This window comes from Accipiter gentilis, chromosome 32 (genome assembly GCF_929443795.1).
Source record: "Accipiter gentilis chromosome 32, bAccGen1.1, whole genome shotgun sequence".
NCBI lineage: Eukaryota > Metazoa > Chordata > Aves > Accipitriformes > Accipitridae > Astur > Astur gentilis.
In genome coordinates, this window is record NC_064911.1 from 10,771,747 (window position 1) to 10,789,093 (window position 17,347).

The 17,347-nt window shown below is 38.6% G+C and overlaps 1 protein-coding gene across 1 annotated transcript in view; it reads left to right on the forward strand.

Moving 5' to 3' along the window:
* EFHC2 (EF-hand domain containing 2) overlaps positions 1–13,137 on the forward strand; it is a 62,305-nt gene extending 49,168 nt beyond the window's left edge. Inside the window, exons 12-15 of the mRNA XM_049835001.1 lie at positions 2,453–2,650; positions 3,246–3,338; positions 10,290–10,395; positions 12,821–13,137. Of these exons, the coding sequence (XP_049690958.1) occupies positions 2,453–2,650; positions 3,246–3,338; positions 10,290–10,395; positions 12,821–12,916 (493 nt within the window). The 3' untranslated portion in view covers positions 12,917–13,137. The remainder of the gene's footprint in view (positions 1–2,452; positions 2,651–3,245; positions 3,339–10,289; positions 10,396–12,820) is intronic.
* The last annotated feature ends 4,210 nt before the right edge of the window (positions 13,138–17,347 follow it).

Sequence of the window (17,347 nt, forward strand, 5' to 3'; positions counted from 1 at the left end):
TTCTTTTTGTCAGGAAGAGTTTAGATGTAATTCTGTTTGCGAATCTTGGTCTCGCTCATTAGTCCCTAGCAATCACTAAAATATTCCTTAATTCCCAAAGGAGACAATAATTTTATCGGGGTGGGGGGTGGGTTGGTGACTTTGATTGTCACTGACTGACTTGAGAAAATAGAAGACCTTTAAAATCCTGACACTGCAAAAACCTGTGCCATGTATAGAAATCCAGTCTGTGGAAATATTCAGATGAGTGATGTTATCTACATGCTTTCAGCTTTGCCAGCCCAAGCATTTAGAGTGCCAGGCTTATCAGGCAGTATTGTCCTCTTCTTTGTGTTTGCAGTAATATTACTGCAGGCTCCAGGAAAGAGGCTCCAGTTTTGACTGGATCTCTGAATGCTGCTACAATACAAATAATAATATTCAGTAAGTGGAAAAATAATACTGACAAGATAATGATAATATTAATAGATGGACCAAGTTTTCGTCATTGAGTTTGCATAATCTCAAATAAGGTTTGCTACTGTCAACATGTCTTGTCCTTATATTTATCTCCTGCCACTGCAAATAAAGGATCTTTCTGATTTATTTAATATGAAAAAAGCAGCAGATGAATCAAAGTAGACACTATACAGTGTTTAGCATCCTTTTTTGAATAGCTGTGTAACTGCAATCATATTCTATGAAGAGATATCTTCATTTGAACAGGACCACACAAGCCTCTGAGAGGAAGCAAGTGAAAAATTATATTTGTTGATAAAATTTTGCAGTTTGGAAGGGTACTAAGTTTCTGTGCTTTCAGTTCACGTGTGGATCTTAAGACACCCATTATCAGATTCATTCAAGAATTTAACTGTTCTCCAGACAGCAGTTTGAGTTTTGTGTCCGAACTTTGTGCATCACCAATAATTTCTTCCATTAGTTTTTGAAGATCGGTATGTAATCACTGTGATGCAGTACCCTCAAGGGTACCACAAGGTACACCTCTAATTGCATCAACAATTGTGGTGAAGCTTACTCTTAGTGCAGTTTATCCAGCAGTATCATATATAATTAATCTAATTTTGACTGAGGGACATAGGCCTATGTTGATGCTTGCTGTTAAAAAAAATCCTCCTGAACGTGAATTCACCAGAGGCAGATGTTTGGGATCATAACGCTAATGTAGTTACACTAAGCCAGGTTTTTCAAGAGGCCTTGTAGCAGCTGAGGTAACCTACAGTTCAGGCCAGTTTTTTTCAGGAGAGCAGGAATCCTCCTGGGTTTCCTTGAATACCTTGCTACTGGTGTTTTTCTTCCCTTATGTTGTGTCAACATCCAGGACATATGAAGAACTCTGTAATCATTGAAGGCAACAAAACCCCTACTGCAAAGAAAATGTAGTCTTTAAAATTAGTCCTTCTCCTCCACGCTACCAACACTATAAAGAAGAGGGAGATTGTTCTGAACTGTAATTACTAGACCTGGTTCTTAAGCTCCAAAGCTTGTGTCCATTTGCTGATATACTACAAGTGCCTTCAGGAGCTTACCCAGAAATCACTCCAGCTCTGTTACCACCAACAAATTGTTGATATTAGGAATGACTCGTCATTCAGTGCCAGCACTGGCTCATCAGACGGATCTCAGGAACATTTCTTCTTCTTGGGTTGGGCTGATTTGTCTGAGCAGCAGATCTTGGGAGAGCACATCTCAGGCTCTTCCCTGCATGATTCTCTTCTGACAGTCTCCAAGCATAAACTGGTCTTGCTACTGCCTCTGGTCTTCCATTCTTGCCAGGAGGGCTTGTGATTACAAGTTGGGTGTAATTTTCTTCCCTCTCTCTGTGACCAATTTCTGTTTTCCTTCCACCAGCTTTCCCCTGAAAGTTACCAATCAGGGCCAGCTTTTACAATACTTTGTGAAATGTGGCTTGACACTTGATTAACATTCTGTTCTCTGTTGGGATCTTCTGCCCCACTTCTCCTCTGATTTTGTTAATTCTCTCTCTCCATTTTATGCAGCTGTGGTTATGCATGCTTTGTGTTTACAGATAATTAATCATGTGCTGCAGAATGCAAAATATAATTAGGAACAAAACAAGGTAATACCTTGTTAATTCACTATCTTGTTGGATAAATGCAATGATAAAATTAATCTTTGCTAATATTCCATGCCAGTATGGCATCTCTGGGAAAAGGCTTCAGTCATTATTATGTGTTTTTGTATCTATAGCCAACTACTGAGGAAATGTGGACATTCTGCAAAAGTTTAAGAGCTCAGGTAATTTCCATTATACCCACTTGAACAGATCTGGATTTAAAATTTAAGTAGATCCATTCTTTAAAGATCTAAATACAGCATTTTATGATGAGTGCACTTTAATCCTCCCCCCTACCCTCCCCCGAAATTTAGTGATTATTAACTGGTTTTAATTCCTTTACTTAAAACTAATGTAGGCTGTTGTTTTTGTGAACAGAAATTTGATAGTCAGGATCACTGATGGAGCATTTTCAGAACATGAAATTATGACTCTCGGGCGCTATTACAGTGTGAGAGATGAATATGAAATGGACCTCCACTCCCTCCTTTCAGCTGCTCAAGAACAACTAAAGAAAAATAGCTTTGAGAATTTTGAACAACTGTCTGCGGTGCTTATATACAATGACCGTGAAAAGTAAGTTTCCTCTATTTATCCTAAGCGTTATTTGGGACGCTCTGCTTGTAAACCTATGTACTTTCTGCTTGTTGCTGAGCAAATGATATATTGCAGCCAAAGAATATTATTTGTAATGTTAAGCCTCTCTCAGCACTTGACAGTAGACAACAGAAGGATAGCCTTTTTGTCTCTTTCATTTCGTTTGTGGACTTTTTATTATAGCTGCTATACTGAATATTCTGTGACATAACCAGATGCCTGTTCACAGGCAAACCACAGTATTTTAAATCAAGGGGGAAAGATAGTGATTTAAGGGGAAAAAAAAGGGATTTGTAGCTGATGTTTTTTATGACTCATTTGGCCTTTTTGTTCTCTGATGTCACAGATAAAGAATCACAGAGAATCACTAAAGACCTCAGCATGGGGGAGACAGGCCACCATGTACACTTGAAGTTTCTCAGCTTTGTAGTAGCAAAATTTCATAAAATCTTGTTTTCTTTACCCTTCACCCCAATATTCCTCACATGTTTTTCAGTTCACAGCAACATTCACTTGACATAAATCTGGAAAATACCTAATGTAAACCTCTCCCCCTCTCCTTCTGTTTGTGTAGATGTGGAGTGCTGCCCCATGAGATGTGCAGGACTATTTGCAAGTCCTTTAAGTTGCCACTGGCTGATGATAATCTGCAAGCTTTACTGACCATGTAAGTTAAGGGCAGGTAGTATGACCAGCATGCATGGGTGCAAATCAGTGCTAAATATCTACTGCAGACACAGTTCTTAAGAATTTGTCATTTATATAATATTAATAATCTCATAATGCTGATTTTTGTCTCTATATACATGGGGACTTTCCTATTTATAGAATATTTATAATCAACTGAGGTGCATCTGTCTTAGCAATTTGTCTTCATTTTGTGTGGCATGGTAGATCATCTGGGTTTTTTTCCAGAATTCTATGGAATTAGTCTTATGGGAATCAGATACTGATACTTATAATTATCAATGAGTTGTTTTTTTTTTACAGTTGTTCCTGAGTATATGTAAAGTAAAACCAAATACCAAGATGAATACAATGAAATGTCCTCGAATCAAGTAGGCAGCATCAGTAGTAGAGAAAAGTTGTTCCCATTAATCCCACCTGAAACATATTTTATTGTAATTTTTAAAAAGGTAAAGGAGTGTTGGCATGGTTTTGGTATTTTTCGATAGAACATTTAATTGTTTCAAGACAAATTATTGGCTAGCTGTATTAATGGGAATAGAAGTGAAAAGAACTAGTATTCAGTGCTTGTATTAAAGGCTAGAGTAAGAGTAGTTCAGAGTAACCTGTGGTGTTTTGAACACTTACATCATGTTGAGTTTGGTTTTCATGGCCAGATTTTCTGGTAATAGGTTTAAATGCATGCTCTTCCTTAAATGTTTTGTCTGTGCCTTCATACTGTGTTAAAAGCAGAAGCAGGTCTTGTCTTCTGTCATGTTTAGATGCTTTTAGGTAGATATGCTTCTTGATTTCAGGAGGAATTGCAAACTAAGCATCTGGATTTATCAAATAATGAAAAGACTCTTGTCTGACAGAAATGTGGAATCCATTTTAATGAAACATCTTTGTACTGTAAGCAAGACTTCCTACTTAAATCAGTAGCAACAAGATTGCTTTAAGAAGCCTAAGGGGCTATTTTTCACAAAGCCCCTGTTTCCAGACCAAAAACTTTCAGAATAGTTCCCTGCAGTAGCCAGATAGATGACTCTGGCAATTTGTTTGCTGTTCATCACTTCTGACAGTTAGGTTAGAAGCATTAGTCATCATAAGCATGTCTGAATCTTAGCATTAATCTAAAACTCATTTTTTAGAACTCCCACTAAGCTGCCCAACAGAAAAAGTATTGGAGGACAATTGACATCCTGTACTAGACAAGGGGTTCTCATAGTTTCCACTTCATAGAGGCTGAAATTGAATAGATGCACAGACAAGGGAGTGGAGGTTTTCCTTTATGTACTAACTCAATGCTGATGAAAAACAGACAAGCCTGGCACATCATAGGCTCCAGAGATATGTTTATTGTTTGTGAATTTATACCAGGGAAAGCTTTTGTGAAATGAACCTCTTCCCTCCTGAAGAGTCTCGGTGTAGGCAGTTAAAAAGAAAAAGCCCAGTATACTGTAATAAAAATTAGAGATAAGCTTAGAAGACAAGGAGAAGACTAAGGGATGGATTTCACCCAGCTTTAGCCAGGTACCCATGACAGCTGAATTAGGATTCACCCACTGCAGGTTCTTTCTCTAGACGATGGAGAAGGGAATAGTTATCTCCTCAGCCTGTGTAAGAGCTGGATATCTAAATTGCCATCTATTTTCCTTTGATTCTAAAGGGGCTGTGGCCAGCCTGTATTGAGATTTCTGTATGAGAAAGATAAATGGTGTGAAGCTGGGCCTCAGAAATCAGTGTGAGAAGTTCTTCATATGATAGTGTGCTATATGTAATGCCAGTTCTAAGTTACATATCAGCTGCTTCGAAACATGGCAGTTTGTGGTGAGTCACTGCACTGCAAGTAAGATTGTCACAGTCTTAACAATGTGTGTAGCTGTTGCTGCTTGGTAAGTTAATTGTTTCATGAGGGTGCAGAGTTAGGGAAAGATTTTTTTTTTTTGAGGTCTATTTAATAGGAGTTAATTTCCAATAATCTGGAAATCGACAAGTAGAGTTGGGTGCCTGAGATTTAGATTTTTCTCTTTCTTTCCTCTTGCTTCCTGTAGTTTTGAGACTGAAGAATCATGAAACAGGCAGGTTTATTGTTAATGAAGAACAGTCTTGCTCTTGGGGAGTATGCAATTCAATGTGGGCAAATTTTGTCAACAATATTCCTTCCCTGTTTTTTCCAATGAGGAAGCATGTAATTTTGTGTCAACTGATGTTTCTGAAGGAAATGGTGGTGGTGGTATTCCTGCTGTGTGTATCTGTATTTTTGAAGGAAGAAAGTGGTACAATAAAAGTTGTTGGATTGATTCCCACAAAATCAGTATATATAGCTAATGCACTAGCTGGACCCCATTCAGCTATAAAATGATGCTAGACAATGTGATCAGATAATAGTTGAAGACTGAAGCTATATGTTTATTCAGCTTTGCTATCTGAGATTAGGTGGCAAAGACTTTCTGTAGGACTTAATGGTTCTATTTTTCCATTTTGAAAGGTAATACTCTTAAAGTGTTTATTATTTACATTTGTAAATCACACTGCAATGATCTGTCACTCATTAAAAGCATGGGATGGGACTAGAAGTTGCTGTCTAATTTTGTGGTCGCCTCCAGATGACCCAACACTTTGTTCACTGTACCCAAAGACCAACCATTCACTTTCCACAGAGTACATGGAGAATTAGCACAAAGACTGAGGTTTCATAAGACCCTTTCATATTGTCTGTCTACTGTAAATTTATATATTTAATTGTGGGATGGTGAAGTAGTAGGATTTAGGTACCCAACAATGTGTCCTTTTTTTCCAGTTTACCTGAGCTGGCTTATTAAAAAGTATTTCTTTTCTCCATCAGCATTTTCTCACTTAGTTTTTTAATCACAGGGCAATACAGACTTTTAATCACAATCTATTAAGCAGTGCAGATGGTACACAATTGTTTCTGCCAGAAAACTACAGTAGTCATTGTAAACATTTCTTTAAATTTATGCAGGCATAATGAACAATTATAGTTTGTTTAATAAATAAATGTTGCTAAAGTCCTCAAGTGATGAATTTAGGTTTTTTTTTTCTGTTATTTCTATTTACTACAATGCTAAATGTATGCTAACAAGGACTTAAAAAGATGCAGTCCTTCCCTAGAGGTTATATAAACAGCTGGCAGATAAGGAAAGAAAAAATGGAGCGAAGAAAGAATGGATGACAAGTTTACAAATATTATACATTGATTGTTCTGCATTAGTTTAGTTGTTAAGCATATGTCCCTATTTTTTAAAATATGTCAGTTAATTTCTGTTAAAAGCAGCTGTGTAGTTCTTCACCTCTCCACAGTACCAGGGTAGGACTATTGGACTCTGGAGAGGGGCTTGTTGTTTTGAAAAAGTTAATCCCTACTGTGTCAGGTAGCAGTCCCTGATAACAATGGGCCTCCTACATGGTCATCCCAGTTCTCAAGTCATTAATAGGCTAGGCCATGCTGCTCCTGCCTGCTCAGCTTTGCCCTGGTTTGTGGCTGGGTAATAATTTTTTACCTAGTTGCCTACCTGTAATGTTTTTTTAGGGCTGACCTATTTCTTTCAGGAAGCAAGCCTTCTTTTCCTGCTACAGCAAGTGTCCTGGTAGCAGGAGCAAGATTGGAAATGGTCACAATATCTTTCTCCTGCACTCTGTCTTCTGCTCATTAGCTTTGATGCCTGAGACTCCCTATGCCATTTGTGATGAAAAGACTCTCTAGCATTAATATTTGGATCTCTTAAAAGAAATTATTTCTGTTATTCAGTATGCTAAGGAACTGATGGTTCAATTTATACTTGTTCAAGATGTGAATAAATGTATACACAAGGTGGTAGCCCTTACTTAATTCATACTGATCAGCTGCATGTATTTGTCCATGCTTGCTGTTTTAAATCTTTTCATATGAGCAGTTTATGACAATTTAGGTTTATACCTGTATTACACAGAGACTATCAAACAGGCTGAAGAAACCCAACATTTTCTCTGAGGTTAAAGCAGCATGATACTTCTCCTCTATTATTATCAGATTAACTTCTTAATAAATGTTATTCAAAACTAAGGAATTAAAAAGCCTCTGTATGTACGTGAACTTTTCACATAAATGTTTTGGTTACAGATTTCTTGATGGGAAAGAAAAAATATTTATAAGTAGCCTTTACTCACCAAAGCATCCTCAGGAATGGTCATAATGTGATTTAACCAGATTTTTCACGTATCTGGAGTATTTAATTATGAATATATTTTTAGAAGCAGAAATGTGCGATTATTTCTGTAATGTCAAAGTAAAAAAAAAACCAAAACAAAACTCTGCAAACTATGATAGGGATAGGGGAGTGATTTCATAGTCTAAAATCACATGCATTGGTGAAGTCATAGGGCAAAACTGAAGAGAAGCATGGTTTCAAGAGATCTTTGTTGCATCTTGTTGATAAGACAAATCTAATTTCCTTTCCTGAAGAGCACTGTCACTTTCAGTCATATTAACTCCAGCCACTGAAATGTATGACATCTCTGTCCTAATAATGCACAAATTGATAACATCTCCTTAGTCCATCTGGATACTCTGTGCCAAATTGCAAGTGTGTGCTTTTAGTAGATTGATACAGTAAGTCACAGCAAGCAAGAGAACTAAAGAGTAGGTTATTTTTTTTCTTTCTGGATTATTCTAGAGTAATATTTTAAGCTGCTTTCTGTAGCTATTGAAATATGGGATTTAGGAATCCTATTTCCTCTGCCCATGTTAAAATCTTTAGTTATAGTTAGCTTCATGCCCATGTTGTCATCTCAGTTTGCTAGTGCTGTCACATCAAAGGACTTTTCTCCTTGTTAATGTTTGTCGAAAGCAGAAGCAATGCTTGCCTTGACTTCATTGCCTCAACATAAAGTTTAAGTAGTTCCACGCCTTCACTTGTTCTTTATTTAAAAATCCTGCTTATGCAGCTCTGCATCTTGGCAGTAGACTTAATCTTTTGACTTTTCACAATGAGCAAAGGATAAATACATATATAGTAAAAGAAAAAAAATCATTATGATAGTTCTGAAATTCAAAATCTGTGTGCCATAGTTTTTTGCCAAGAGGTATAAGCTTTTTTATTGTCTCGTTACTTCTAATGCAAAACTCCTTTCTTTTCCCAATTGCCTCCTGCAAAAAAAAACCTGAAAGAAACAAGAACCCCCTAGAAGTGGGAATGATAATTTTCTTATACAGTGGATATATTCCCCAAAAGCAAGGCTTTATGAAAATATTAACTTGCATGTGAGCTATTATAAAGCAGCAAGCTATCATAGGAGGGTTTCTCATTGGCAATGTTTCAGGCTCCTCTTTAATACTAGTAACAGTAGCATTCTTCTCTGACTTTGCTTTCATCTTCAGCATAACTCTCTGTACTTAACATTCCAGTTTATCGCTAGCGTCTCTGTTTATGGCTCTCAGTATATTTTATTATTATCTCTCCTGCTGACTATTAAATGAAAGGTGTGGGGGGAGGAGAAGGAGAGGATGAGTTGCAGTTTATTGCAGTTTATTTTTGTCACTAGATATATTTCTCCCCTTCTCCGGTATTGTTTTCCAAGTTTGTGCTGTAAATTCTCCCTTAAAGTACCTTCATGCTTAATTTTTACCAGAACATTCTGCAGTGACTGAAGGGGTTTGAGGCCCATGTTTTGTGCAGTGCTATTTCTTTAAGAACAAGATAAAATAATTTTTTAAAAGACTTGTTTCTTGGAGATGAGCTTGCTCCTGTGCAGCAGTATTTGTCTCACCAGATTATAGGGCAGAATTGTTTAACCTGATGTTTCCCACCAAAGAATAGGTACTGAGTCTTGCTAGTTGTATATATCTCTCCATGGACCCCAGTGAAGCACAGAGACTTCCAGAGTGTGCTTATATGCCTAAATGAGGTCCCTTTTATATGTAGGTAGTGTTAGGTGAGACAGATGTCACTCACAGAAACTGCTAGCATGGTATTTATAGCAGAGCAGTTAAGCTGTTCATTTCAAGAATGGTTTGCATGGTGGCTTCAGCTTGTGGGTATCTTTCAAGCATTTGACTAGTCCCACTGAAATAACAGTGGTTCCCAAGTGCCTTAATCACTTAAGTGTTCTGCTGAATTGAGGACTTTTCTTCTGAAGCTGCTTCACCCAAATCAATGGCAGAAGGATGACGTGACTTACAAATCTGCCTCCATGGGGTTTGTTAGTGCAGGGTAATGATTTTAGAAATTTGAGGGAGGGAGATAGCATGTTCCACATGTACCTGTAGACCTTAGCTGGCAGCATATATCTTCATGCAGCTAGGGGACCCTCATAATTGACACAAATATATATATTTATTCCATAGAAATAAAGAACAATGCCATGAAACAACTACCAAATGACAAGGCTTGTGATTTTTAAATCTGGCTATTATTTGATAGGTTAGAGAGCTGTGTGTTTGTCAATTGTAAAATGATCCCAAGATGTATCCAAACAGCATTTCTGAAGGATTGCTTATTTTCAGTAAATGATTGTAGAATCATATAAAGCGGTCAGTTGTGTTATAGCACAGCTCTCTCATGTCATTCTACCTGTTTTTTTTCTACACAAAGGAATCATACACTGATCATCCCAACTTTATGTTTGTCACCAATTGTGAGATCCCAGTGTTGGAAAAGGTTGGGCAAAGCTTCAAAAGTAAAACGAAATTACTTGAAATGTAATAAACCTTAAAGAAGTTGAATTCTACTATGAGAGATAATAATAAGGTGTAAGAATATGGAATAGAATGTATGATATAGAAGTTTTGAGAGTTTGGTACTGTTTTTCTGTACTCCTGCTGGTGTTTGGTAACAAAGGAGTAAAAAATTTTTATCCAAAAGGTAATGTGTTAGTATGCTGTATATAACATGATACAACTTTGTTAAAAATTTCCTTTAACCTTGAGTCATCTTATGGATATTCTGCTTAGGTTTGAAAATGACCATAAGCAAGTGGAATATAAGAAGTTTGTGGATGGGCTGAACTGGAGAGAGAATCAAATCCCTGCTTGCCAGACGATAAAGATTCCTTTCAAGGTAAAACCAGTGTATCTGAGCAAAGGAACAGTACAGGACATTGATATAATTTGTCCAATGTTAACATGAGTGCTTTATCCAGTGGAGACCACAACGGTTTTCATATTTGCGTATTTGCGCCTGTTTTCTTCAAGTAATGAATTTTTTCTGGGACACTTAGAACGAAGCAGAGAAGTTAAACCAGGACGAGGAGCCTTGTAACACCCCCATGCCTAATAGGTGTCACATGTCTGTGACATTTTTCTAGAGGGAAAAAAAAAAGAGAAGGGGAAACAGGTGTGTTTGCCCATGAACAATGGGCGTGAATACCGCTTCACCCACAAATATTGTTGTCACATGTCAAACGATCTGTTTGCTTGCTGAAGTAGTCAGGAAATAGTTTAAACACCACTGACACTGCAGAAAATAGCTATATATTTTTTATAACTCCATAGAACCTTGTATATAGTACACCACATCACGGGTAGGTGTACAGCAAGAGCAGTATTGATGGATCAACTTTCTATATCTCCACCAGCCTGCTACTGAGAGTAAATAAAAATGTGGTATCAATAAACTGCAGAGATTAATCTGATCCTGCCATCTTGTGCTGAATGGAAGATTTTAAAATAGATGGTGCATAAGGCAATTTTACTGATTTTTAAAAACTTCATAACAGATAAATCTGAAGCCCTTCTGCCAACACATAGTTTTGCTGTTCTGGGCTAGCCAATGTGTTGCTATACTTGTACAGGATGTGTTTGATTGTATTCAAACCATTTAGAAACATAGTATTCCTTTAAATTCAAGTTCAATGGTTACATAGTTTAAACCAATATTCCTCAAGTACTGTGCTATTAACTTGACTCCTCTCTCTTACTTGGCTTACCAGCTCTTTCTTCTGTAGCATCTCACGAGGGCCCAATGCTGCTGGTGTGCTCTGCTTTCCATAGTGGTTTCTTTTTCACTTTGTCATTGAGAACAATTTTTCCATCTTGTACAGATAAAATCAAAGCCCTTCCATGTGTTTTATACAGCAGTCCTGTGGTTCAAAGTGTGCATTAGGTTTTGTTCGGTGGGTATTCTTTGATTTTATGGAAGAATTCTGTCCTTACGTTATAACAGTGACTGCTTGCAGGAGGTTGTGTCAGGATAAGGGGCTTCGTGAGCCTCAGTACCACAGAAACAAAAAGAATTTCAGAGCCTGTGCCCAGAGGATTTTTGCCTTGAAGGTGGTACTAAGCTCTGTACCAAAAAGCAAGGGTGAAAGAAGCAGAGGCACAGATACACTTGCTGTTGAATGTGTTTGACCATTTTTTTTTCCCCTCACAGAATGGCTTATCTAGCCATTGAGCATGACTTGATTTCTGGCAGGTGAGGGAATGAGATGGCTTCTATGGGGTGAAGGTGGGGTGCAAGTGGCGGTGGAACCAAGACGCAGCCTTCACAAGTTGAAGGTGTGGAGAAAAAGGTGCTCGTGAAATAAGCAGTAGGTTGAAATGGACATTTGTGGTGTTCTGATCGGCATAAGAGATGAGGTTTTGTTTGGGTATGAAGATGTTATCTTTCCTTGGAGGACAGCCAGTGGATGGGCTTTCCAGGAATGGCTGGTGCCCAAGAGCCCCAGTTGAGAATGGTACATGGAGTTATGTGAGGAAGGTTCCAGCTGAAATCAAAAAGGAAGAAAGAACATCAACAGAAATTGTAATCAGTCATCATCATGCTGGCATAATCAGTTCTTCATTGGCTCCAAAGCCTTGCTGTAACTGTCATACTGACAATATAGCACTGTTTTTAATAAACTGCGCCCAAATTGGTGCCAGTATAGTTTACAGAGTTTTATCGACATTATTATTTTGCTAGTTAGCTGCAATACCTAGCCTATCTTTGGTACAGTACAAGAATATTTTAATGAAGAGATCAATAAGAAATGGAAAAAATCAGAGAAAGGAAGGGATTTAAATCTCATTCAACTTTAGAATCCAATTGTCATTCTGTTCATGACTTACCATGAATTAACAGCAATATTTTGGGGCTACAGTACCTGTATTTGACAGATAGATTTCAGCAACAGAGTTGTGCTTGTTTAGCTGACTTTTTTCTTCTTTCTATCTCATTATTTTGTATGATTTTTGGTGTTGAGACATAGATGACTTGCAAGATTTTCAAGTATAAGCATCTTAATAAAGAAAATATAGCATTATTTAATTTGAAAATATCAGCAAAAGGGCTAATGATCGAAAATATTTTAAATAAAATATTCTGCAAGTTTGATAAAAGTGCGCACGTAGTAATCTTTTAAGAGGATGTGCTATATTATGGTCCACTTTTTCACAGATTTGTATGTGGAAATGAAGCAGCTCATTCAATCTTATGTTGACCAGCTTTTAATTATTCTTGTTTTCAATATTATATTCTAAGATATTCTTCGGGTTACTAATTTCAGAATGAAGATGACTGGAGCAGACAACCACCATCCATTCCTGTGAAAGGGATCAAATACTTATCTCTTCTGGATGATCTATTTGGCAAGGAAGAATAATCTGATCTGTGCAAGGCACTGCTTTTGGATTATTGTTTCAGCTCCAAAGCTTAACTTAGATACTGAAAACATTCCTTGTAAAACAAAAAGATCAGATATAGGTTTTATTGCATTTAATTTCTTATTTCAACATAGATATATACTTTGTGTGTTTTTCAAACTCCTAAATCAACGGTACTCTTTTATACTTACACAAGCATAATTAAAACTGTGTCCTCTAATCTTTGTGTCTGGTTACATGGAGAATTTACAAGTATTGGGAAATCTTTGAGTCAAACAGAGCAAAATCTGACTGACCCTGCTTTGTTCTGCAAACAAAGGTTCTTGGATGACCCCTTAAAATATTAGGTTGGACTATATTAGCACAATAAGGTAATTCCATTCAAATTTTCTCTCTTGCTCTTTAGCTTATATCTGTGTTTTTGCTATATCCCTGTGGTGATGCTTAAGTACTGTTTGTGTCAAAGTTTGTTATTTTATGGAGGAAATACTAGCAAGGCTTTAGCACAGTATAAGGTTGCTCTGGTATCAGAGATAATTATAGCCTTGCAATGTAGAAGTAATTATTTTGCAGGCATGGCACGGAAGCTATCAGCTCTTGCTTTTTGTTTTAAATGTGACTCAGATTAATAGACACCCAAGTTTACTTGGGTGAAACATATATGAAAAGAAGATGTTTCAGTACAATTTTAGTGTGCAACTTTCTTGCAGTAGCACTGTACTTGTCCTTTGAAAATTAATTGATGCCATTCTCTTTGCTCAAAATTGCAATGAGTAACTGGAGTTCCTGTTAGCATTTTTGTATCTTTTTAAGCTTATGCCAGCTCAAAGCCATGATTAGATCTGAATTTACTGCATGCTTTTGTGAGAGAAGCAATTATGCCAGATTAAAGAATGGAAGAGCTGAGGTGAAGGTGGGGAGCTGACTCATCCGTGGCGGTTCCACAGGGGAAGAGGTGTAAGCCAGTGCACCTCTGCCAGTGGCTGGGAAACTCACACATTCGGTAGACTGAGAACCCTGCGCTTTCTGTAATCTGAAATTACAATTCGGGGAGGAAGTGTTTTGATTTAAAAAGATGAGAATTCAACGTATCTAAATCCCCAAACTGAGGGAAAGACAATAGTTCAAAGAATAACTTAATTCAGTAAATCTCTATCTTTTTGGAAACTTGAAGATCTCTTTTAGAATTATGATTCCATTTAGAAATACCTCGCTGCACTTTTGCATGATAGTGTAAATGAAATTTTTAATTGTATGTCTTCTCTCTAGCCCCCCCAGCTCCTGAGAAGAAATTCTTTTCCCTCCATATGGTAAAATAAGCTTTTGGCAGCTTTTTTACTTTTTTGTCAGCAAAAAAAGACTTGAGGCAAGGCATAATTATGTGTGTTGCTGCTACTTAGGAAGATGTTTGCAATGAAATGGGTAAGTGATGGTCTGTGTCCAGCAGGTCAAAAAGAAAACTGTGAAAACTCCTTAAAGCGCTCCAAGTTGTAGACAAGACCATGTACTGCTTTTTGATCCAAAAGAGGAAAATGGTTTCTTACATGACAAGAAAAATGTCTGACCATGGGGATAGTGTCTGGAGCCAAAACAATAACTTGCATTTGAAGCCGGTTTGATGAAAGCTGAAGTTTTTTAAAACATGCCACCAAGACTGAGCTTGACACTTTAAATGAACCATAGAACCATAGAATTATAGAATGGTTTGTGTTGGAAGGGACCTTAAAGATCATCTAGTTCAAAACCTGCTGCTGTGGGCAGGGACACCTTCCACTAGACCAGGTTGCTCAAAGTCCCATCCAACCTGGCCTTGAACACTGCCAGGGATGGGGCATCCACAACTTCTCTGGGCAACCTGTTCCAGCACCTCACCACCCTCACAGTAAAGAATTCCTTCCTTTTCGTCAACCAATACCCCCAAGTCCTTCCCTTCAGGTCTGCTCTCAATCCACTCATTGCCCAGCCTGTGTTTGTGCTTGGGATTGCCCTGACCCATGGGCAGGACCTTGCACTTGGCCTTGTTGAACTTCATGAGGTTTGCACAGGCCCACCTCTCAAGCCTGTCAAGGTCCCTCTGGATGGCATCCCTTCCCTCCAACACGTCGACCGCACCACACAGCTTGGTGTCGTCAGCAAACTTGCTGAGGGCGCACTCAGTCCCACTGTCCATGTCGCCGACAAAAAGATGTTAAACAGCACCGGTCCCAATACTGACCCCTGAGGAACACCACTTGTCACACGTCTCCACTTCAACATCAAGCCATTGACCATAACTCTTTGAGTGCAACCATCCAGCCAGTTCCTTATCCACTGACTGGTCCATCCATCAAATCTATGTCTCTCCAATTTAGAGACAAGGTTGTTGCGTGGAACAGATTCAAATGCTTTGCACAAGTCCAGGTAGCTGATGTCCGTTGCTCTTCCCTTATCCACCAAGGCTGTAACCCTGTTGTAGAAGGCCACCAGATTTGTCAGGCACAATTTGTCTTTAGTGGAGCCATGTTGGCTGTCACCAATCACCTCCTTATTTTCCATGTGCCTTAGCATAGTTTCCAGGATGATCTGCCCCATGGTCTTGCTGGGCACAGAGGTGAGACTGACTGGCCTGTAGTTCCCTGGATCTTCCTTTTTTCCCTTTTTAGAAATGGGGGTTATGTTTCCCCTTTTCCAGTCAGTGTGAACTTCCCCATACTGCCACAACTTCTTAAATATGATGGATAGTGGCTTGCCCACTTCATCCGCCAGTTCCCTCAGGACCTGTGGATGCATCTCGTCAGATCCCATGGACTTGTGCGCCTTCAGGTTCCTTAGATGGTCTCAAACCTGGTCTTTTCCTACAGTGGGCGGTTTTTCATTCTCCCACTCCCTGCCTTTGCCTTCTCTGTCTGGGTGTATCACTGGTGCCCATGTGAAACAACAGAAGTGGATAATAGCCAGTGGATGGTACAAGGCTTGGTAGTGTCTTGGTGACATCCCTGATATGATCCCTTGCAAAGCAGCAGACCTCTCTAGAGAGTGCCTCAGGTCAGCAGATGGGTGCATCTCTACCTCTCAGAAGGGAGTTTACTACTGTCACCCACTACCTTTTCTTAGTTGTTCTGGTTGTTACATAGGGAGCAGACCAGGCTGCCTCACTCAGCTCCAGCATCTCTCCTGATGTGCCGGGTCTTTCCTCTTCAGTCTGGAAAGTGGTGAAGCTGTTCTGCAAGGGCACCTCAGGCTTTGAGGGAAGTCTCTTTCTCCTGCTGGTCCTTGCTGTTGCAAGCTTCCATTCTTCTGCATTATTGTCTGTCCATCGTCTCCCCCCCCCCGCTGCTGTTGCCCTTGTAATTTTTTAGTGTTCTCCAGACTTCAGAAGGATATGTTTAGGTTGTGGAAATCTTTTACAGCTGAGGGTTTCCAAGAAAGATTGACTCTGAACATTTAGAACTTCTCAAGTAGCTTTTAGAGATAGGAAATTCACTTTAGTTTGTTTTCCTTTATGTGTATAGGACAAAGAGGAGCCTCCTTTCAGGAAAAAAAAAAATAGTACAAGAAATATTATTTCTTATAATTTCATGTGGCACCCTGTAGAGAGGTCTGGTCAATCATGGTCTGGTCTGGTTATGGTCAAGAAAGGTGACTGCAAACTGGAACCAGTGCAGAGAACTAGAAAGGTGATCAAGAGAATGGAGATAAGAAAGGAGATTAAAGGAGCTTGACTTATTTAGTGAAATACAATGAAGTCTCAGAGAGAATATGAGTCCTCTGTAAACACTTTATGGCCAAGCAAGGAAAATAATCTGTTTCAGTTAAGAACATTGGTAGTCGAAGAACAAATGGGTGTAATTTGCCACAAATAAATTTAAACTGGGCAACAAAAGGTGGTTTCTTACCTCTAAAACAGTGAGGGTCTCAAACAGCCTTCCAAGACTAAGGTACTCAGTTTTAAGGTTGAGATGGGTCATCTGATGACAGTAATTTTAGGATGTTTATTAATACCTTTCTGAATTATTATTCTCACTTCTCTTTCTCCTCTTTTCCCATGCATCTTGCATAACCCTGATGAGCACAAAAGGATCTCCTAGGAATAGGGCCTGAAAAATATTTTGCTTGTCACTGTGCTTACAATGTGTCATATGCTGTGGTCTGATGTGTTACAAACACTTTTCACCAGGTTTTCTTTTTTATAAGCAGCAATGCTTCCAGAAGGGAAAGCCCTAGCCAATGAGCAGTCCAATAATACTCTGTATAATGTGACTTACAGCATATGCTGCCCAGAATATTTCAACCTCTCCTCTAATCCTGCCACCAGCTTCATCTCTCTTTTCACATTGCTGATGAGGGGCCTGAATGAAGACAATACCACAGGATTATGTTTCAAGATGGCAGGAGGCCACAGCTTTAAAGCATGCATCGCATAAAGGGGAAGGCAGCCCTCACAGTTGCCA